Here is a 20,789-nt window from a genome sequence, read left to right as displayed (position 1 = left end):
TTGAGTATCTTACCTCGGTGGAACTGTTTTTAGTTTTTCAACATAGTCTCCCTGTAGACTAATGCATTTGGTCCAGCGATGTTCCAATGCCTTGATCCCATCTCGAAAATGAGATTCCTCCAGGCCTGCAAAATACCTCTCCAATTCGGCTGTCAGTTCTTCCCTTGTAGACAATCTCCATCCGCCGAGAAAAATTTTCAGCTTGGGGAATAGATGAAAGTCTGATGGTGCCAAATCAGGTAAATAAGGTGGATGTGGCAACAATTCGTACCCCAGTTCATCAAGTTTTGCCATGGCAATAACACTTGTGTGCGGCGGAGCGTTGTCCTGATGAAAGATGACTTTTTCCTTGTCAAACCAGGCCTTGTTTCGCGTATCTTTTCCTGTAGTTGGTCTAGGAGGTTTGCATAGTATTGCCCCATAATTGTTTTGCCAGTAGGAAGATAATCTATCAGCAGAATGCCTTTTGCATCCCAGAAAACTGAGGCCATGACCTTTCTGGCCGAATGCACTGCCTTTGCTTTCTTTGGTGGCGGTGAATCAGCATGTTTCCACTGCTTTGACTGCTGTTTTGTCTCTGGGGTATAGTAGTGGACCCAAGTTTCATCTGTAGTCACAACTGGCGCAAAAAATCTTGTTGGTTGCACTGAAAACGGGCCAGACTTTGTTCGGACATTTCCAATCTGGTGCGTTTATTGTCCAATGTCAAGAGCCGCGGCACCCATCTTGCGGATAATTTTTTCATACCCAATTCTTCGGTTAAAATATAATATACCCATTCAGAAGACATCCCTACAGCTTCAACAATCTCCCGCACTTTCAGTCGACGATCCTCCATGACCATTTTATGCACTTTTGCAATAAATTCTGGGGTCGTTACACTTTTTGGCCGTCCACTACGCAGATCATCATCCAAGCTCTCCTGACCAAATTTAAACTCGCTGGTCCACTTGGCAACACTTGAAAATGAAGGTGCAGAGTCTCCCAGTGTGTTCTGAAAGTCGGCATGAATTTCCTTTGCTTTCATACCTTTCTTTACAAAGTATTTAATCACTGCTCGAATCTCAGTTTTTTCCATTGTCACAAATCACTACGCGGGAACAACAACAAAGAGTCGTCACTACCACACTCCTGCAGCTAGAGGACTGACGCGCCACGTGTTCACTCACAAAGGATGTGTGATTATTGTGCAGGAACCTCGTTGCTCTAGCACTGACATCTAGCAGTGATTCCAAGAACTCTTCACACCGTCCTCGTACCTTTTGATTAAGTATAGTAGATGGCAGAATAAACCAAATCTCTCTTGGGCATCTACAGCTGAGTTTTTAATGAATTTTGTTAGGTAAACACCTAATCTGTTACCAGAGATCTTTTACATGCCAACATCATACAACCTGGAGTGTCGAATGGATTTTTTTTCTCCCCTTAAAAATTAGACTACCTCTGCTGGCTTTGAACCTGCTATTGTGAGATCTATTGTGATATATTGATACATATCAAATACCTTTTTACCGTAGTAATCAATTTAGCCCTAATCGTTGTAGTTGTAGTAGTAGTAGTAGTAGTAATAGTAGTACCGGGCGAGTTGGCCATGCGGTTCAGGGTGTGCAGCTGCGAGCTTGCATCCGGGAGATAGTGGGTTCGAATCCCACTGTCGGCAGCCCTGAAGATGGTTTTCCGTGGTTTCCCATTTTCACACCAATTGTACCTTAATTAAGGCCACGGCCGCTTCCTTCTCACTCCTAGCCCTTTCCTATCTCGTCGTCGCCGTAAGTCCTGTCTGTGTCGGTGCAACGTAAAGCCAATAGCAAAACAAAGGTAGTGCTGGTGGTAGTAGTAGTAGTAGTAGTAGTAGTAGTTTTTTTTTTTTTTTTTTGTTATGGCAGGGGAAAATCTTTTGAAGACACCACTCTGTGTGGGAGTTGGATTTCCACCAACTAAAAACCCCTGCCCTCTTCACTCAGACCATTCTGGAACTGCTTGTCGGCATGACATCAGAATGGAGTGATGTATATTATTAAGTTCTTCCTTTCTCTTCTTTCTCCTTCATCCCCATAATGCTTGTCGCCATTGCCTTTACTGTGTTCTAGGCAAACGGGCTCTCTAACATAATCTGAACCAGATTCCCTGGCGTGAGTTGTCGGCCAAGTTGTTGGCAGGCTTTCCTTCGTTCTTCTTCCCATTGAACACAGTAGAAAAAAGTGTGTTCTACTGTATCCCTTTCAGAACAGTACCGACAACCATCTCCCTGCGTCTTTCCCATCTTCATGTCGTATACGCCGAATCTTCCATGTCCTGTCAGGATCTGCGACAGATAGTAATCTACCTGCCGATGTCTGCATTTAAGCCAGTCTCCTGTGTTGGGTATTAGCTTTTTTGTCCATTGGCTAACATCGGTTGTGCCATCCCATCGGTCTTGCCAGTCTAGTAAGAGTTGGTTCCTCGAGGCTTTCTTTTCTTCAGCAGATATAGTTGCACCCCTTTCATGCCAAAGTTTTCTCTCTACAACGAGGAGGTCAATGGGAATACTGGCAGCTACAACTTGTAAAGCTGCTGTCGAAACAGTTCGATACGCACAGGTAACTCTGAGCAGCATTTTCCTCTGTACTCTTTCCATAGCTCTTCGGTGAATCTTCCTCCTGAGTGCATTGTGCCAGATAGGTGCAGCATAAAGTAAAATGGAATATACTGCAGAGCACATAATCTGTCTCTTAACTGTTCTTGGTCCCTCGATGTTAGGCATAAGTCTGGCTAATGCCGATGCCTTCTTCTCTGCCTTTTGGGTTACTGCCTTCACATGTGCACCAAATGTGCAATTCCTGTCAATAAGAACCTCAAGGCATCGTACAGACTTTCCTGGGATAATCACTGTATCATTTAATAAGAAACGGACATTTTTCCAATTCCTGGAACCTTTCAAAATTACAGCCTCAGTCTTATGTGGAGCCAATCTCAACTTATTATGTACCATCCAAAGGTTAACTCGTTTCAGTGATTAATTTACTCGGAAGGTCAGTTCTTCTACATTCTCTGCTATTACCACTATTGCAAGGTCATCTGCGTAACCAATAGATGTTGTCCCTTTTGTCAGCTGCAGGCGTAAGACACCATCATATAGAATGTTCCACAAGGTGGGTCCTAGGACAGATCCCTGTGGAACGCCAGCACTCATTTCAAGATCTTCTAAATCATGAAATCGTATTCTTCATCCTTTGAAGTACTTAACGATTATTTGTTGTAGATACTGAGAAATGTTCATCCTATGAAGTTCTCTCAAAATAATGCTCCAAGAAGCAGTGTTAAAAGCATTTTTGACATCTAGCGTTATCAAGGCAGTCTATTTCTCACTGCTTTCTGCCTGTATTTGAATCACCCTCTCAATAGCTTGGGTTGTGGTTCTACCCTTTCTAAATCCAAACTGGTTCGAAGAAAGTCCTCCCTGTTGTTCAAGTTCTTTCTCCAGTCTAGTTTTAATCAATCCTTCGTAAAGTTTGCTCAAGGTGTTTAATAAGCAAAGTGGCCTGTATGCTGCTGGATCTAATGATAGTTTCCCTGCCTTCAATAACAGCACTAGCTTGGCTACTTTCCACTCATCGGGGAATTCACGCTTTTTTAACCCTTTCCGGCCCTTAGCGCCCGAAAGCGCCCGACTGTTCATTTAGCCTTCCGGTCCTTAGCGCCCGAAAGCGCCCGGCTGCATTATCTGCATTCGTCTGCGATCTGTGCGATAGTTTTTTTATTTTTCTCATCAGTGAAGTGTTTATAAGGCATTTATGAACACGCAGTACGATCTACAAGTCTTAGGGAATAAAGGAAGAGAGATAATCTGTCTTGACGTTGCCTAGGCAACGGGACTTCCGCGAGCGCGGGTCAGCTGTTTCGTTCGTAAACATGGCGGGATTGAATATCGCGTATATTGAAACTGAGCTGAATATGGGCGAAAAAAGTGACACAGAATCCTTGAGTAGGGGTGCGTGTGAATTTTTAATGAGTGAATAATGTATCAACGAAGATAATTTTAGTGATAACAGTGATATGAATGAAAACGAATATCGATAAATCGGACCTGATGGCGATGCCACGGCAATTCAGGTAACACAAATATTACGTTTCGTTACTCCGAATGATTAAATGGATGATGTTGAACCTGCGCATAATTCGGAAAGAGTATTAGGGGAAAGAGATTGTTTTTACGTATGTTAGGAGAAGAAAAACTATTCAGTGTCATAGCTTATTGCGCATATAACAATGCAGCCTTCATACAGTCGCATTCCGGTAAGATAAAAACAGAATGGGAAGACCCTTGCCCAGATGAAATAAAATCTTATATACATGGGCATCATTCCACTTCCAAAATCACGTGATTATTGGTTTTGAGGAATTCAGACAACATGGGAATGTGACAAATGCAGACTGTCTCTGTGTCGAGTATCACGAGGAGGGGGGACGACACATTATGACTCAATAAACAGAGAAATTGTTGTTATTGAAAATTTGAATTCATTGTGACCAATAGTTTTTACTGTATTTAACTTTTTCTGAAACAATACGGTCTGTTTCAGTTTTTGCTAAATAATAGGTTGAAACCTGGGGATAAGCGGAGTGAAAATGCGGACGGGAAAGGGTTAATAAATCATTGAAGACTGATAAGATCCAACCAGGTGCCACCTCAACTGCATACTTGATGGCTTCTGGTGGGATTCCATCTACACCTGGTGCCTTACCAGTCTTCATATTGCGTGCTACCTCTTGTAACTCAACCACAGTGAACGGTTCTGCAACACAAAAATCTGATTCCGTTTCAAGTCTGTCATTAGTACAAGGGAACAACTCCATTGCTATGGCTTTCCTTCTATCAGCTGGGAGCTGAACTGGTACCCTGTTGATTATTCGACCGGTCACTATCTTATATCCCGCTCCCCAGATATCACTGTCTAGATCTTCGCATAGCTTTTGCCAGAGATTTCTCTTAGAATCCTTTATTAGCTTCATTAGTTGCCTCTTTGATGCCTTATAGTCAGCTTCTAATGGTATTAAGTTGACCTGACTGATTTTTTTCCTAGATCTTGTAAGAATTCGTCTCTTGCGATTGCAGTCTTTCCTTTGCATGTCTATTTCATTGTTCCACCAGTAAGGGACTCGTGTTTTATATTTTGTCGATCCCCTCAATCAGCTGGTCCTACAAGCATCTTTAAGAACAGCAGTTACATCTGTTAGAGTATGTTGCACTGTATCTACAGTTTGTGACATCCACTCGATTGCAATTTTAAAAGTTTCCCAATTATAGTTCCACACCGTTTTCGTGATAGTAGTAGTAGTAGTAGTAGTAGTGGTGGTGGTGGTGGTGGTGGTGGTGGTGGTGGTGGTGGTGGTGGTGGTAGTAGTAGTAGTAGTAGTAGTAGTAGTAGTAGTAGTAGTAGTAGTAGTTAAGGAATTGTCCAAAATTGCCTCAAAACTACTGTGTTAACATCTTTTGTTACAATTATGCTTCTTTATTAGAAATTTTAATTGATACGACTTTTTTCACGTGTGAGTTTCTTCATAACAGTTACTACTGTCAAGATTCAAAAGTATGGATACTTCCGTTTAAACTTCTGAAAGGATGAATGGGCGAATCAGTCTTGAACCTAATTGTACCAAATTATAAATCTATTCTTTATGCGTTTAACAGTAGGCCTAGAATACAACATTTTTTGCCATGTTTATTTCTACAGCTATTGTAATCAGAACAAAAAATAAATAAACTACGTAACATCAAAACGCGTCATCCAAATTTGATCTTTTTTTAGTGTATCGTAGCCTTTAGAGTACCGAACAGGATTTTTTTTCCACCCCAGACTTACAAGAGTTCATCACACTGTAGCTTAAAAAGTTATCAATTCAATTTGTAATGAGTTTCTCAGTTCTGTGAAGTTGGACAAAGCTATGGTTTACATCGTTATGAGAACTATCTACTGTTTTCGTAATCAATATAATATATAGAAGACTTACACATATCCAATGAATCCCCTGTGGATGGGAGACGTAGACGAAGAATACTCTGTCGGTATCTGCTGCCTGTCATAAGAGGCGACTAAAAGGAGCAACACCTCTGTAGGTGGGGGACGCAGACGAGGAATATACCCACGGTATCTTCTGCCTGTCATAAGAGGCGACTAAAAGGGCGACCAAGGGATGGTGGAATTGGAACCATGAGATTACTTGTGATTAGTACCATTATATGAGGAAAACACTATGGGTTGACGTTACTTGCAATCAGTACCATTATGTGAGGAACCCTATGGGTCTGGGCATTGCCTGTAATTGATCATAACACTGTTATTTGCTTTACGTCCCACTAACTACTTTTACAGTTTTCGGAGACGCCGAGGTGCCGGGATTTTGTCCCGCAGGAGTTCTTTTACGTGCCAGTAAATCTACCGACACGAGGCTGATGTATTTGAGCACCTTCAAATACCACCAGACTGAGCCAGGATCGAACCTACCAAGTTGGGGTCAGAAGGCCAGCGCCTCAACCGTCTGAGCCACTCAGCCCAGCTGCCTGTAATTAGTACCATCATGTGCATCCCACTGAGGTGGGTGTATGGCTGCACCAACTAACGTCCATGCGGGAGAACATGCCGTGCACTGTGCTAAATTGTGTTGGTGCCCCTGTATTCAGAAGGGGTCTGCATTACCAATGAGTAGTACCACAATATGAGGAACATCGGTCTAGATTACCTGTGATTAGTACTACTATGTGAGGAACACCCTGGGATTGTGCGTTGCCTGTGATTAATAACACTATGTGAGGAACACTATGGGTCTGTGTTACCTGTGGGTGGTACCATAATGTGTACTACACCTTGGGTCTACATTGCATATGATTAGTGCTACTATGTCAGGAACACCATGAGTATACGCAGCCTATGATTTGAACCACTATGTGAGGAACACCACGGGTCTAGCCGCCGCCCGTGTTTAGTACCACTATGTGAGGAACAACCTGGATCTGCATTGCTTGTGAGTAGTATCATTGTGTAAGAAACACCATGGGTCTGTATTACCTGTGAGTAGTACCATTATATGTGACATACCATGGGTCTACATTACCTGTGATTAGTACATACTACCGTGTAAGGAACACATGAGTTTACATTAACTGTGATTAGTACCACTACAGGAGGAACATCATGAGTCCACTTTACCAGTGATTAGTACCATTATGAGGGGACGGTGACCTGGATTTTGGACCTGTTTGGACAACAAGCATCAATATATGATTTTGCTTTGGAAGCAGTCTCTTGTCCAGTTTCTACCATTCTTTTATGGGAAGGTGGGGCATTGCGGATCGGATCCACTTATTGTTTTAAGTTCATAAGCATTTTTCGTCATCTTTTTGAATTCTAGGTAATGGATGAATTTTAGAATTTTGATGATCTTACCATTACTCTTCATCATGTACCATTAGGGGCTGATGACCTAGATTTAGGCCCTTTAAAGAACAATCATCATTATAATCACTGGGTGAGTTGGCCATGTGATTAGGGGCGCACTGCTGTGAGCTTGCATCTGGGAGATAGTGGGTTCGAACCCCACTGTTGGCAGCTGTGAAGATAGTTTTCCGTGGTTTCCCATTTTCACACCAGGCAAATGCTTGGGCTGTACCTTAATTAAGGCCACGACAGCTTCCTTCCCACTCCTATCCCTTTCCTATCCCATCATCACCATAAGACCTATCTGTGTTGGTGTGATTTAAAGCACAATTGTAAAAAAATATATATATATATCATAATCATTATCATCAACAACATACCCATAGATTTTTACCCATTATTATTTGAGAGGGAAATTGCATGAGCACAAAGCGGGGAATACAGCAACATTCCAGCTGTCTGTAGAGTGCTGTGTTGCCATGCTCATGGTAGGCTGTATGTTCTCTCTTTAATACAGGAATTATATTTAACAAAATTAAGCACTGGCCATTTCCCATTATCTTTCTTTGCATGAGGGCTTTTTACCTCCATACATATGCGTAAATGGTGGTCTGCTTATTGTTTAAAAGCATTGTCATTGTCTTTGTTATATATATGTAATATTTATACACCAGATTTATTCATCGTTATTTATATTTTCATTTGTACAAGTAAACAGTTCATAGTTACAAAATTTCCTCAGCAAAGATGTTGGTTTCTGCCAAATCAGAGCTCAAATACATGTTCATTATAATGAGTCCAATCATAGGGATGTTGTTTGCATGAGTATCCCAATTGTGGTTCTCAATTTTCTGGGCATGCTGAATACATTTTTCCCATGATTCACAAGTTACTAGTGCAAAGCTTCAGTACATAGATCTTCTCACTCTTTCGGTGGCATTGGCGATAATAACTTTTGCCACTTTCCCTTTATATAAGTCCACATGAGCTTGATGTGCTTAATTCACAGTGAGCATCAGGCAGCCAAACTAACTCCACTCAGAACAGAGTTGTTTTGTCAGTATGTTGTCACAAAGTACAGTCTAGCATGGTCAGTGTATTAGCTCTGATTTTGTAAGCTGGTCATACCTTTCAACATGAAGTCTTGGTGAAATATTTTTCTCTGTAAGCAATCTCCCTTTCCCTCCACTACAGACTGGAATTCCTTGTAGATGGATCTACCATTGTGTGATACAGTGCCTCGTCAATAACAGTGGGTGATTTAGCTTATTACTCTTTCAGTTGCTTTTTCCATCTCTTAAGATTATTAATTTTTTATTGAAGTTACTTCCCATTAAAGCCATAGGTTACAACAGATTATCTCATTGGACTATTTTTGTACTGATATAGGCCTACATGCATCATATTTCTACACCTCCTTAGGATAGCATAAAGTTTTTTGATAACTGTTGCACTTTGACAATTGAGTTTCACTTATTACTGTTCCTATTTTCAGGTTGCAGATTTCTCACTAAGCAGTTTTTTGAACCACTTGGAATCTCCTCTGAAGCCCACTGCTGCAGTTGCAAGTGCTCCTAGTGGAGATGATACTCGTCTTTCTTCAGATGTAAGTAGTTCTCTAATGTTGACTTTTTTTTATGCAGTGTAATTTAAAGGTAAATATTAGAACTACAAGGCTCTCCATGTATTGTTGTAACGAAGTGAAGTTCTGTTGTGATTTGAGTAACTTTTTGCCAGATGATTACAGTGGGGCTCAAATTACTTGGTGGTATTTTTGGATTACTGAGTACAACATATAATTTTACAAGGTTTATTCCACCTACTTGATACTGTACAATAATTGCAATGTCTATAAATACATTACAATATGTTAACAAAGGACTAGTTTCGACCCTATGTGGGTCATCATCAGCCTAAATAAGATACACTTTGATTTGCCGATGTCCTAAAACAAAATTATATTGTGAAAATAAGAATTAATAGAGTGAACTGTGTATATGGTGTGGTAATATACATATGAAATGGTGGAGTGGATGAAATGTTGATATATAAAATTATGTTGTACTGATCAATGACAATAAAATTTTCAGTTTACCGTTTACTATAAGAATTCACATCAAAGAAAAGTACAATAAGTTCCACCTTTTCAATACATTATATTATGTGACAGTTTTACGTTACAGTTAAACCTTCACATTTTTATACACTCGGGACCGGTTTCGACAGGACTACAGGACTATGATTTTTCTTAAATCGTGATTTTTTACCTGGACATGTTCACACCTTTTTGTAGATAGATAATGTATAATTTTATATTCACTGTTATATCATACCTGAAGTATTGTAAGGTTTATTGTCCTCGATTAATTGTTCTTGGCTGATGATGACAGGTACACTGTCGAAACCGGTCCCGAGTGTATAAAAATGTGAAGGTTTAACTGTAACGTAAAACTGTCACATAATATAATGTATTGAAAAGGTGGAACTTATTGTACTTTTCTTTGATGTGAATTCTGCTTCAATACGGAACCTAAATATGAAGTTCTTAACTTTAAATACTATAAGAATAGTATCATAACGATTATCTACAATGATGATTTTTAGTGAATACTCTAAAATTGCACATTAAAAGTATAAGATGTCGGTCTGAATACAAAGTCCAGATGTTTCTGTTGAGTTTTATATTTCAAGTGCATCTTCAGGTAAAAAAATTGAATGTTGACGTTGGCACAGAGGGTGTCGGTCTTGCTTAAAGTCCAATATTTCTGATACAGAAATTAAATGTAGGCAAAACCATGCAACTTCTTATAATATAATGGATTCTTCCTGTGATATGAGGAGAATTCCCAATCCAAGTTGGAACCAATAGAACCTTGCACGCAATGTGAACAACTTGACCGGCAGAGTGCACACCCTCTGCGCTAATGTTCAACATTAATTTTTTTTTTTACCTGAAGATGCACTTGAAATATAGAACTCAATAGAAGCATCCGGACTTTGTATTCAGACCAGCATCTTATACTTTTAATGTGCAATTTTAGAGTATTCACTAAAAAAAAAAAAAAAAAAAAAAGGGGGGGGGGGAGGGAGGCAATATTTTAATCATCATTGTAGAAAATCGTTGTGATACTATTCTTACAGTCTAATTGTAACATATGTAAACTGAAAATTTTAATGTCATCGATTTTATGTATCAACATTTCATCCACTCCTTCTTTCATATGTATATTACTGCACCATTTACACAGTTTACTCTTTTAATTCTTATTTTCACAATGTAATTTTGTTTAAACCTTGTAAAATTATATGTAATTTTAATTCGAACCAATAATGAAATGTATAACCTTGAATACTGAGTACAAGTATGAGACTGGCAAAACTTCTGTCCGTAGGTTTCAGTATCAACTATGCTCTGCTTCGACTTCTTTTCGTGTTAGTGCCTGTGAATAACATATGAGTAATAACAAGTAAAGGTTTCCACCTATTCAATACAAAATATATTCACAATATTTTAAAATTACATGGAACTAGTTTCGACCCATCTAGGGGTCATCATCAGCCACATCAAAGCAAAGATCACTCTTGACGAAATCCTAAGAACATGTTAATTTGAACAGTAAGATTATTATGGAATAACAAGTGAATGTGGTAAATGAAAAGAGATGTTAGTATGGGACAGGTGAGTAATAGCTAATAAATATACAAGGAATATACATAAGAGGTTTGGAACAAAGTATAAAAGGGGGCTTAGTGTTGTAAAAATTATATAATCATGGAAAACAGTAAGTCCTTACAGTGATGAATGCAATGTGAAAGGACACATATAAAATTACTGTATATATGGCTTAGGAAGAGTGGAGGTGGTTTAGGAGGGGAAGAGGGCTTAAGGTGGGGTTGAAGAGTGCAGGAGAAAGGGTAATTGTCTCGGAAAAGTACCTTTGATTAAATTTAGGATTGAGTTTTGGTTGGCTGCATTATTGTTTCTGAGGAAAGTGATAAATAGATCGAAGAGTATGTTGGGTTTCTCTGAGATTTCATTGAGATTGTGACTGGCATTAAAGTATTGGTCTAGGTTTTTGTAGTAATTTTCCATTATGTCGAGTAAAGGGCCCTTGTTTGCTAATACAAGGATGTCCATGTCTTGTTCGATATTGGTGAAATTATGGTTATAATCTTGCATGTGTTGGCCGATGGCTGAAAACTTGTTGTATTTTATTGCGTTAGTGTGCTCGTGGTATCTGATATTGAAGTTTCTACCGGTTTGCCCGATGTAGGTTTTTCCACAACGCAATAAAATACAAGAAGTTTTCAGCCATCGGCCAACACATGCAAGATTATAACCACAATATTCTATCATAAGATAGTGGATTAGTGTCATAAAAGTGTCATAAATTTAGAATAAATTTCAGTTTTTGAAAGAAATTGAAGTATTGCATTTTTCGTGCCGTTCAGTGTAATAATAAAACTTTATGAGAATTTTTAATTTCCTCTGTAACAACAGCTACTGCTCCACCATCCTTTCATGCGACACCCCCTCCACGAACATCCGATCTGCCCAAGGTATCGCTCGCCCCTCCTCCTCACATGACTCACTCCCTGCCTCTACGTATACATACGTACAACACTAGAAGCAGTAATAAAGCTACTCGCCAGTTTGCTTCACGCAACCAACGCTAGCGGACACCTCACACTAGTCCCGGGGGTAAGCTTCCTCTTTCAATTTTTCTTTCTTCCTTCTTCATTTTCCGTTATAACAGAACTTCATTTCCCCCTTTTTTCTTTCATTTCAAATTCCAAACTCCAATTTGTGCCATAATCTGCTCTATAGCCGGGTTGAGTGGCTCAGACGGTTAAGGTGCTGGCCTTCTAACCCCAACTTGGCAGGTTCGATCCTGGCTCAGTCTGGTGGTATTTGAAGGTGCTCAAATACGACAGCCCCGTTTCGGTAGATTTACTGGCATGTAAAAGAACTCCTGCGGGACTAAATTCCGGCACCTCGGCGTCTCCGAAGACCTTAAAAAGTAGTTAGTGGGACGTAAAGCAAATAACATTAATTAATTAATCTGCTCTATTCACCTAAGGATTGCTAGAACTCTCCCTATATTCAAGATCGTCGTTACTCTTTAATGAGTCCATTATAGGTGTTCTACGTTACATACAATTTTAGTTTTACTGCTAGTGCGTGAATATTTGACTAGTTTAACTTGTATTTCCTTCTGGCATCGAGATTATCTCTCCTATAGAATTCGCAACTATTGGAAATCACGTCATACTGTATGTCAACCTTAGTTTTGTCGTTATGCACCTTTTGAATGGTTCAATTTGCACTTGTAATATTCAGTGAACTCTATTCAACTCTTGTTTTTACATAATTTCAAGGAACTCCATCCTCAATAATTAATCCACGCTTCACGCACTGACCTATATTTTAATGTCCACAATATCTATTGTTTCACTTTAACAACCCCATGATTGTTTTTAACTTCACAGATTACCATCGTTCAGTGCATTCCACGACAAATTCTCGCTGTTAATCTGTACATATTGTTACAATCTAAGTCTAATGCTATATTGTTACTTTTTATTACGACATTGTTATTCTTTTAATATGAGGACACAATTTTGATCATTTTTAAGCTAAGGGCCCTGACCTAGTCCTTGTACATTAACGGCTGATGATGTTCGCTATGCCGAACAAAACATCTCCCATTATTTAAGACACTTGATGATTATTTCATAATTCAATGAGTGCATTGTATTGTATTGAGTAGGTAGTTGTAAATGAAAGGATTTTATAATTTTAATAGTGTAGTAATGTTCGTAAAAAGGGAGAAAATGTGCGGTTTTTCATTTGATCAAGTATTTATATGGTAGCATTGCTTTTAATCGTGACCTTCCTACTGTCGCCGTTGTAATGACCTTTGTTGACTTCAGTTGGGAAAACTACAAAGACAGTCTTTCTAAGGATGTAAAAAGGCAGGCGGAGAGTGAGCATCTGCCATTATAATGAAAAATACCCAACTCGATTCTGACTGGCAGTAGACAAATGGGCCTACCATCATAATGAAAACTCTCCAACTTGATTGTGAGTGATAGTAGGCAACAGTCTTCACATGAGAAAAGACGTATGGGGACTCCCCGTCGCTTTTCTGGGGTAACGTTAAGAGCTATGCAATTTAATGCAATCTTACTCACAATGTGTTCACTACTTATGAGAATTCTGTATACAGTGTAGAATTCCGTAGCGAAGCACGGGTACATCAGCTAGTATTAGTAAGAAATCAGGCAAATACCGGGGCTGTACCTTTAGTTAAGTCATGGCTACTACTATCGTCCCAATCCTATCCCTCTCCCATCCTTGCATTACGAAAAACTTCCCGTAGTATTTTAGTATCCGTCTTTTGGCATAGACTGGAGCTGAATGCAGGATGCTGTGATGTTTCGGTCTCTTTTATGGCTAAAATAGTTTAGAAACTGCTGAGGTGTAAATCATGCTGTATACTGGCATTGAGGGTATGGCCACGATGTTGCTCACAGCATCATTGATGCTGCAATAACACATTCTGACTCAGTGATGAAAGCAATGGAAAACTACCTCACTTTGTATAGTTTTGCTGCATAGCATTGCTGTGGGTTTCTGGCCTCTTCCTATTATGACTTAACTTTCATTGTTTTTATTTTTTATATTTTTAAGATCACATCAGTCTCTAGTGACAAACAATACAAATTGAAGGGTACCGTATGTGAGAAAAATGATGAATGTCACTAAAAACTTGAAATGAGATAACTGAGTTTCAAAGTTCGAAACTCTGTAATTTGTATCATATTCACCACAGCAATTTTGTTTTTTTACAGATTTTTTAAATTATTATTTTATGTAGCTCTTAGATGGAAGATTATGTAATAATGCTAGAATAGTTTAGAAACTGCTGAGGTGTAAATTATGCTGTATACTGGCATTGAGGGTATGGCCAGGATGTTGCTCATAGGGTCATTGATGCTGCAATTACACATTGACTCATTGATGAAACAATGGAAAACTACCTCACGTCTCATTTTGTATAGTTTTGCTGCATAGCATTGCGAGTGACTGCAGGGGGACTCAAACAATGTAGTGAGATGGACAGTAGACAATGATATGAATGTTAATGGGATGAAAAGTCAAGTTGTAAGTTTTACCAAGAGGAAAAGTTCTCTCAGTTTTAATTATTGTGTTGATGGGGGTGATAGTACTGTACCTCATGTAAGTACGTAGGTTTTCTTCATTGGGTTAATCATATTAATGAGGTAGTTAAGGAACGTTTACAGAACTCTTCACATGGTTATGAGAGTATTTAGGGGTTGTAGTAAGGATGTAGAGGAGTAAAGTCTCTGGTAAGAGTGAAGTTAGAGTATGGCTCCAGTATATAGGACCCTCACCAGAAATACTTGATATGAAAACTGGAAAAAATTCAAAAGAAATAAGCACGATTTGTCCTGGGTGATTTCCGACAAAGGAGTAGTGTTACTAAAATGTTGAAAACTTGGGAGTAAGAAGACGAGATGCTCGACTATGTGGTATGTCTTAAAGTAATGTAATTTATTTAAAATTGCTCCACCTATTCAATACATACAGTTATTTTAAACGCTTATGACTTATACGCTATAAATCATTATTGGAACATGTTTCACCCTGTGTAGCGGGCATCATCAGCCTATACCTCTTCCTCAAAATCACAAATCTTTGGGATTCCGATTATTTTTTCTTAACTGACTACCTTACTATTTAAACTTGAAAGATACAAGTTAAAAATAAATTAATGTTTGTGAATCTTAATTAACTGGTGGAATGTTTGCAAAGTTCTTAAAATAGTTGTTAAAATGTTCAGTGGAAACACTTGTTTTGTGACAAATTAGAATGTCTTCATAAAGTTGGCCCTATTATATCTTCTAGGTCATTGTCTCTTATAGAATAAAGATTACATTTACACATTTATACACAGGAAAACACCACATAAATTACATTTATAATCATCCATTGGATTTCATTTATTTTAAGATTATATAGAAATTAAATACGGACGAACAATGAAATTTATTACATGTTATGTGGTATGTTTCGAGCTGTCAGTGGTGAGTTGGCATGGAATGATATAAGTAGAAGAATAAGCTTGAGTAGAATTTCTAAAAGTAGGAAAGATCAAAATATGAAAATAAAGTTGGAATTCAAGAGGACAGATTGGAGCAAATATTCATTTATAAGGTGAGGAGTAACGGAATGGAATAAATTATCAAGGGAAATGTTTAATAAATTTCCAAGTTCATTGAAAATATTTAAGAAAAATTAAGTAAACAATTATAAATAAATCTAAATATGATAGGGAACCTGCCACTTGGGTGCAGATCATTGATGAATGATCGGTAAGTTGTAGAATTGTAGTCTGTGAAAGTTGTTGCATCTTGCACATTAAACAGGAAAGAGAAGATGAATGTCCACTGTATAACAAAAGTAATTTGCCATGTACACGAACAAGAATGTATGTTTATCACTTTTATCGCTCACTTTGGTACTTCTTTGTGTGGAAGGTTGTAGTAGAACTTCTTTGGAGGATTTCCATAAAACACTTAGATCTTGTAGATCTTTGAATTTTACATCGGAAATTTGAACCTGTCCATTGTACTTTCTTGGTGAATGGAGGAATTCTCCTTCCTCTAAATAAGGCTAAATTTCTTTTTTGTGTTTTTGAAGTGTTATAACACTAAAAGACCACAGTCCATTGTATGTACTGCCATGCAACACTTCTTGGGGTTTCGTGTGTAACACCTACAACTCACAAACTGGTCATGTGAGGAATGGACACTTGGGTAAAATGTTGCTTTTGAAGTGATCTCAGTTTCTGAACAAACTTTGATCACAATCTTTCACAGCAAAAAGGCTTGGTTTCTGTCTGTCTTGCAACCCGTATATGTTCTCTCCAGTTTTCAGGAAGTTCAACTCTTATCTTCTGGTTTATAAGACCCATATTTCAATCACATTCCATGTAGGAGAGACCTGTGATTGGATATAAAACAGTGGTGGATTTTAGATGCTTCCGAATGTGAACAAAAAGAACTTTTATGGCTGTTTAGTTCTTATTTTGTCTACAGCAGGAATCACAAAATAGTATCAAGTCCTAAATCTCCTCCCCAATAATGTGAAAAGTGAAATCATATAACATGGAAACATCATCATCTGAGCCCTTTTTGCCAACAGTCTCATCATATGTGTAAAAGACTGAATTATTGTTTGAAAGAATGTGAACATTAAAGAGAGAAAATGACAACTGTAGCTTATAGTAAGTATAATTTGTGCTGATATTAGGTAACTTCAGGTTCTTTTGAAAATCGAAGCAGACAGACTCGTGTGAAGTGATTTTTTTGACTTGTACAATGTGCTTGGCATTTTCGTGTATAAAAAACATATGCTTTTTGCAAATGAATTTCGTGTTGTGTGTTGAGCTGTTTTAACTCTGAATGTAAGTTGAGCTTCTTTTAAGGATGTGACGTATTTGACAGTTTGATTTCAAGAACGTGCTGATTAACTTTGAATTCATTACAAATGCTGCTTGTATCACTCTGTGGATGACCAAAAGCAATTTTGAATTTTGTGTTGATGATATGCCAGTTTCATATGACACAGGGTATGCTGAATTCCTTTCCATGTACGTGGCATGGAGCTTTTTCATAGTCAATTCTGGTAGATAAACACATTTGCTATCTTGGAGACTATAGTGGGATGTCCTTCCTTTCAGTGATTTAATGGCATCTAAAGTTTCCTGGCTTAATTTATTAGGCCTGTTAAGGCGCTTCCCACAACCATCTTTACCGACAGAACTTGTCCGTGTTAATTTAGACAGAATTGGCTGAATACATCTTCCTGTTATACCGTGAAATGATAGAAAAGCTTTACAGCAAATAGGTACTTAAGTCTCTGAGAACATGGACTCTATAACTGTACGAGTGTGAATGTAAATTGGCATCATCCTGGTTTTTTCTAGGTCTTCTTTCTGAAAAAAAGCCAACAGATATCAGTTGTCCTAGATAGATATTCTGTGAGTCATAGTTTGCTAATGCATTAAATTTCACAATTATCTTTTCTTCTCTCTGTAGGCGACATAATTTGAAAACTTTTCAACCGGGAACAGTGACAGTGGTCCAGTTTCATGTGTAGTACCCATTAATTTCTTCTTTACATCCCTCACCCTTCCTAGTCTGTGCTGCTTTGAATTCTTGCTTCTATTATGGTCTGTTTCTGCATCACTCATGATTGAGATATATTAACTTCACAACAACAGCATTAACACTGACAATATTATCAATGTTGCAACACAGTACAGCAACAATGGACAGCAAGATATTGTTTATTGATTCTACGCGAAAGCATTCCAGTGTTAAACATTCCTTCTACAGTTGTCATGGACCCTCATCTTTTTTGACTGTACACTGTGGATAATCAGTATTTTTTTCCCAGTACACATAATTTTCCAAGCCTTGATAACATATGACCATTGGCAGTTTTAGCCAGTTGTAACTTCTTACTTGTTACTGTGAAAGGTTATAATCAGTTAGAACCAATTATCTGTAATTTTGTGACATTCATTGTCTTTCTCCTGTATCCTTCAATTATTAATAATAAGGGTATATATTGTCCAAAAAATAAAATAAAATAAAATTCAGGAACAGTCTTCTAGACAAAGGTATACATATTGTATTATTTTTATAGCAAAGTCTGGTTGATAAATATTAGTTCATGATGAAAAAATTTCCATTTTGAGCAATAGTTTTTTTCTTTAATGATCACCTTGTACCTACTGTACCTACCTACCAACTCTCCTGTTTTAGACAGGAAACATAATTATGTTTTGTATACTCCAAGATAAACTGCATGCGTACCTATGAAAAACATAATATCGATCAGTTAATTGTTTCTGCCATTTTAAAATCAGTGATTGCAAAATATAACATATTTTTTGAAACTCCTGCCATTTCAGGATGTTGCTTCAGAAGCTGAATGTTCTTCTCTTATTGGTCACCGTGAATGCTGAAAATCCTTCTCTTACTAGTCACTATGAATGCTGAAAGTCCTCCTCTTACTAGTCACTATGATTGACTCAAGGTGTGTCTCTTATTAGCCACCATATGGCCGGAAGCCCTGTTCAAAATTAATAGTGAATATCGCAATGCTCAAATCTGGTGTTCTTTTTCTTCCTTCCATTGCATCTTGTTTTAATCGCCATAGTCGTGATCGCTGTTGTAGTCTTCAGGAAGTTCATTAGTGTGAACAAGTCAAGTTGTAATCAGTTGTTTATGCAGTTTTGTTTTTAAAAAGTTGTATTAACCCCTTAAGCAGGGAACTCAGTTTTTCTAAACCACACTCACGTGGGGAGCAGTTTCTTGACTCCATGTAAAATATCTTGGAGTAGTCTGTGGTGAATTATATCTAGTATTTACTCTCTTAGGATAATAACAATTTTAACTTGGTTCTTCAACTACATGGAAAAGCATTGAAGTACGGATATACTTTTCTCCTGTTCTAGTATACATAGATGGCGTACACTGGTTCCTATGGTGACCTTGGTGTTGGAAAGTTGTCAACACAAAATTGTCAACGCTAATTCTAGACACACTCCCAGCCCAAAAACATATCGATGTTAAAATTATTTGTGTTGTACAATAATGTTAAATGGATGGTGTTATGCATCAATTGACCAAGCGCCAAAATGGATTTTTTTAGATTATTGCACCATCTGGTAGCTAAAGTTGTAAACTTTACATAGGTTATTGTTCGGACTTTTATTCTCAATATGATTTCGCAGGAAATGAATTTTGACCAAACGCCAACATCTCAATCATTAAATTGAAGTTTTGCATCAAGTGACCAACCACCATTTCTGAGTGTGAATTACGCATCAAATGACCACACGACAAGCGTGCAGTCGCTTGGTCGTGTGATGCTAAATGCAAGTTCCCGCGTAGAAGATTCCCGCACAGGGTTTCTTCTCTGCGGCATACGCTCAGAACCTAAAATCCTCCGACATGGAAAAATTGAAGTTGGATGATAAACTGGAGACATTTCGTTTTGACCTTGAAAAAACACTGCCATTGTCCTGTATTCCCACAAATGTCGTTTTTTTACAAGCACCAGTTGTGGTTATATAACTTAGGGATTCATATTGGGAAAGATAATAAAGGTCATTGTTATGTCTGGTTGGAAGGAAAAGCAGGACAAGGGGCTCAGGAGGTTGGATCCTGCTTGTACAAGCATCTCATGGAAAACATGCACAACACCAAAGAAGTCATATTGTGGTCAGATTCTTGTGGAGGCCAGAATCGTAATATAAAGATTGTTCTACTTCTGAAAACAGTTTTGGAACAACACCCTACCATTGAAAAGATTACACAAATATTTTTATTTCCAGGCCATAGCTTCCTCCCTAACGACAGCGACTTTGGAGATGTAGAATATGCTTTCATATTTCAGCAGCGCCTCTATACCACCGAAGACTACACAAATGTAATGAAGATGTGCCGAAAGAAGAACCTGCTTGTTGTGGACAGAATGACCGGACCGGATTTTCATAGTACAGTTCATCTGGAGAAGCACATTGTAAACAGGAAGCAGGCACAAACGGTGAGAAGGTAAACTGGCTGCATGTGAGAGAAATAGACTTGAAGGAAGATAAACTTTTTAGCATTTTCTTCAAAATGCATTTTGATGCAGAACGCACTGTTCAAGTGAACATTAAGAAGTCTACAGTTAGTCGCGGCTTCAGAATGAAAATGGATCAGCTCTACATGGTCTGCTCACTGTTATGGCCCAACGGAAAACCAGTTTCAGAAGTGAAACTTAACGACCTGCGCTCTCTTATGGAGCTAATTACCTTTCTATAAGCGCTTGTTTAGTGATCTTGGAATAGACGATGATATAGATGGGTTTTAATGTGGAAATATGGATTTTGAACTCGAAAATTCTTAATATCCTGCATTATATTACACTTGGAGAAACTGTGTGTTTATGATGCCTTAATACTATGATCTAGCAATGTAATACATATACTACTGTATATTCTAAAATTCATGTTTTTTCTATGTCATGTTTGTTGTATGCTGTTACGTATAATTTAATCCTGTACTTACATAAGCAATAAAATTAGTCAACAAGTACCATATTTTATGCTGCACTGAATTTTTAAAAGTCAAATCGGTCACTACATGACAATTTTATTTGTTGGTCAAGTGATGCAAAAAACAAATGTAACCGCAATAAAGCTTCAAGTGACCAAGCAACATTATCTCAGATTACGATGATATACTTCAAATATCCCCAAATTGAATACATTAAGAAGAAAATGTATG

General features: G+C 38.1%; 1 protein-coding gene across 1 annotated transcript in view; it reads left to right on the top strand.

The window, feature by feature from the left end:
• Positions 1 to 20,789, top strand: part of crm (cramped chromatin regulator) — a 350,810-nt gene that overhangs the window by 320,022 nt on the left and 9,999 nt on the right. The window contains exon 14 of the mRNA XM_068226835.1: positions 8,911 to 9,021. Coding sequence (XP_068082936.1) covers positions 8,911 to 9,021 — 111 coding nt within the window. The remainder of the gene's footprint in view (positions 1 to 8,910; positions 9,022 to 20,789) is intronic.

Source organism: Anabrus simplex, chromosome 3, assembly GCF_040414725.1.
Source record: "Anabrus simplex isolate iqAnaSimp1 chromosome 3, ASM4041472v1, whole genome shotgun sequence".
NCBI classification, from domain to species: Eukaryota; Metazoa; Arthropoda; class Insecta; order Orthoptera; family Tettigoniidae; genus Anabrus; species Anabrus simplex.
Note: the sequence above shows the minus strand (reverse complement) of the source record. Positions and strands in the feature narration are given on the sequence as shown.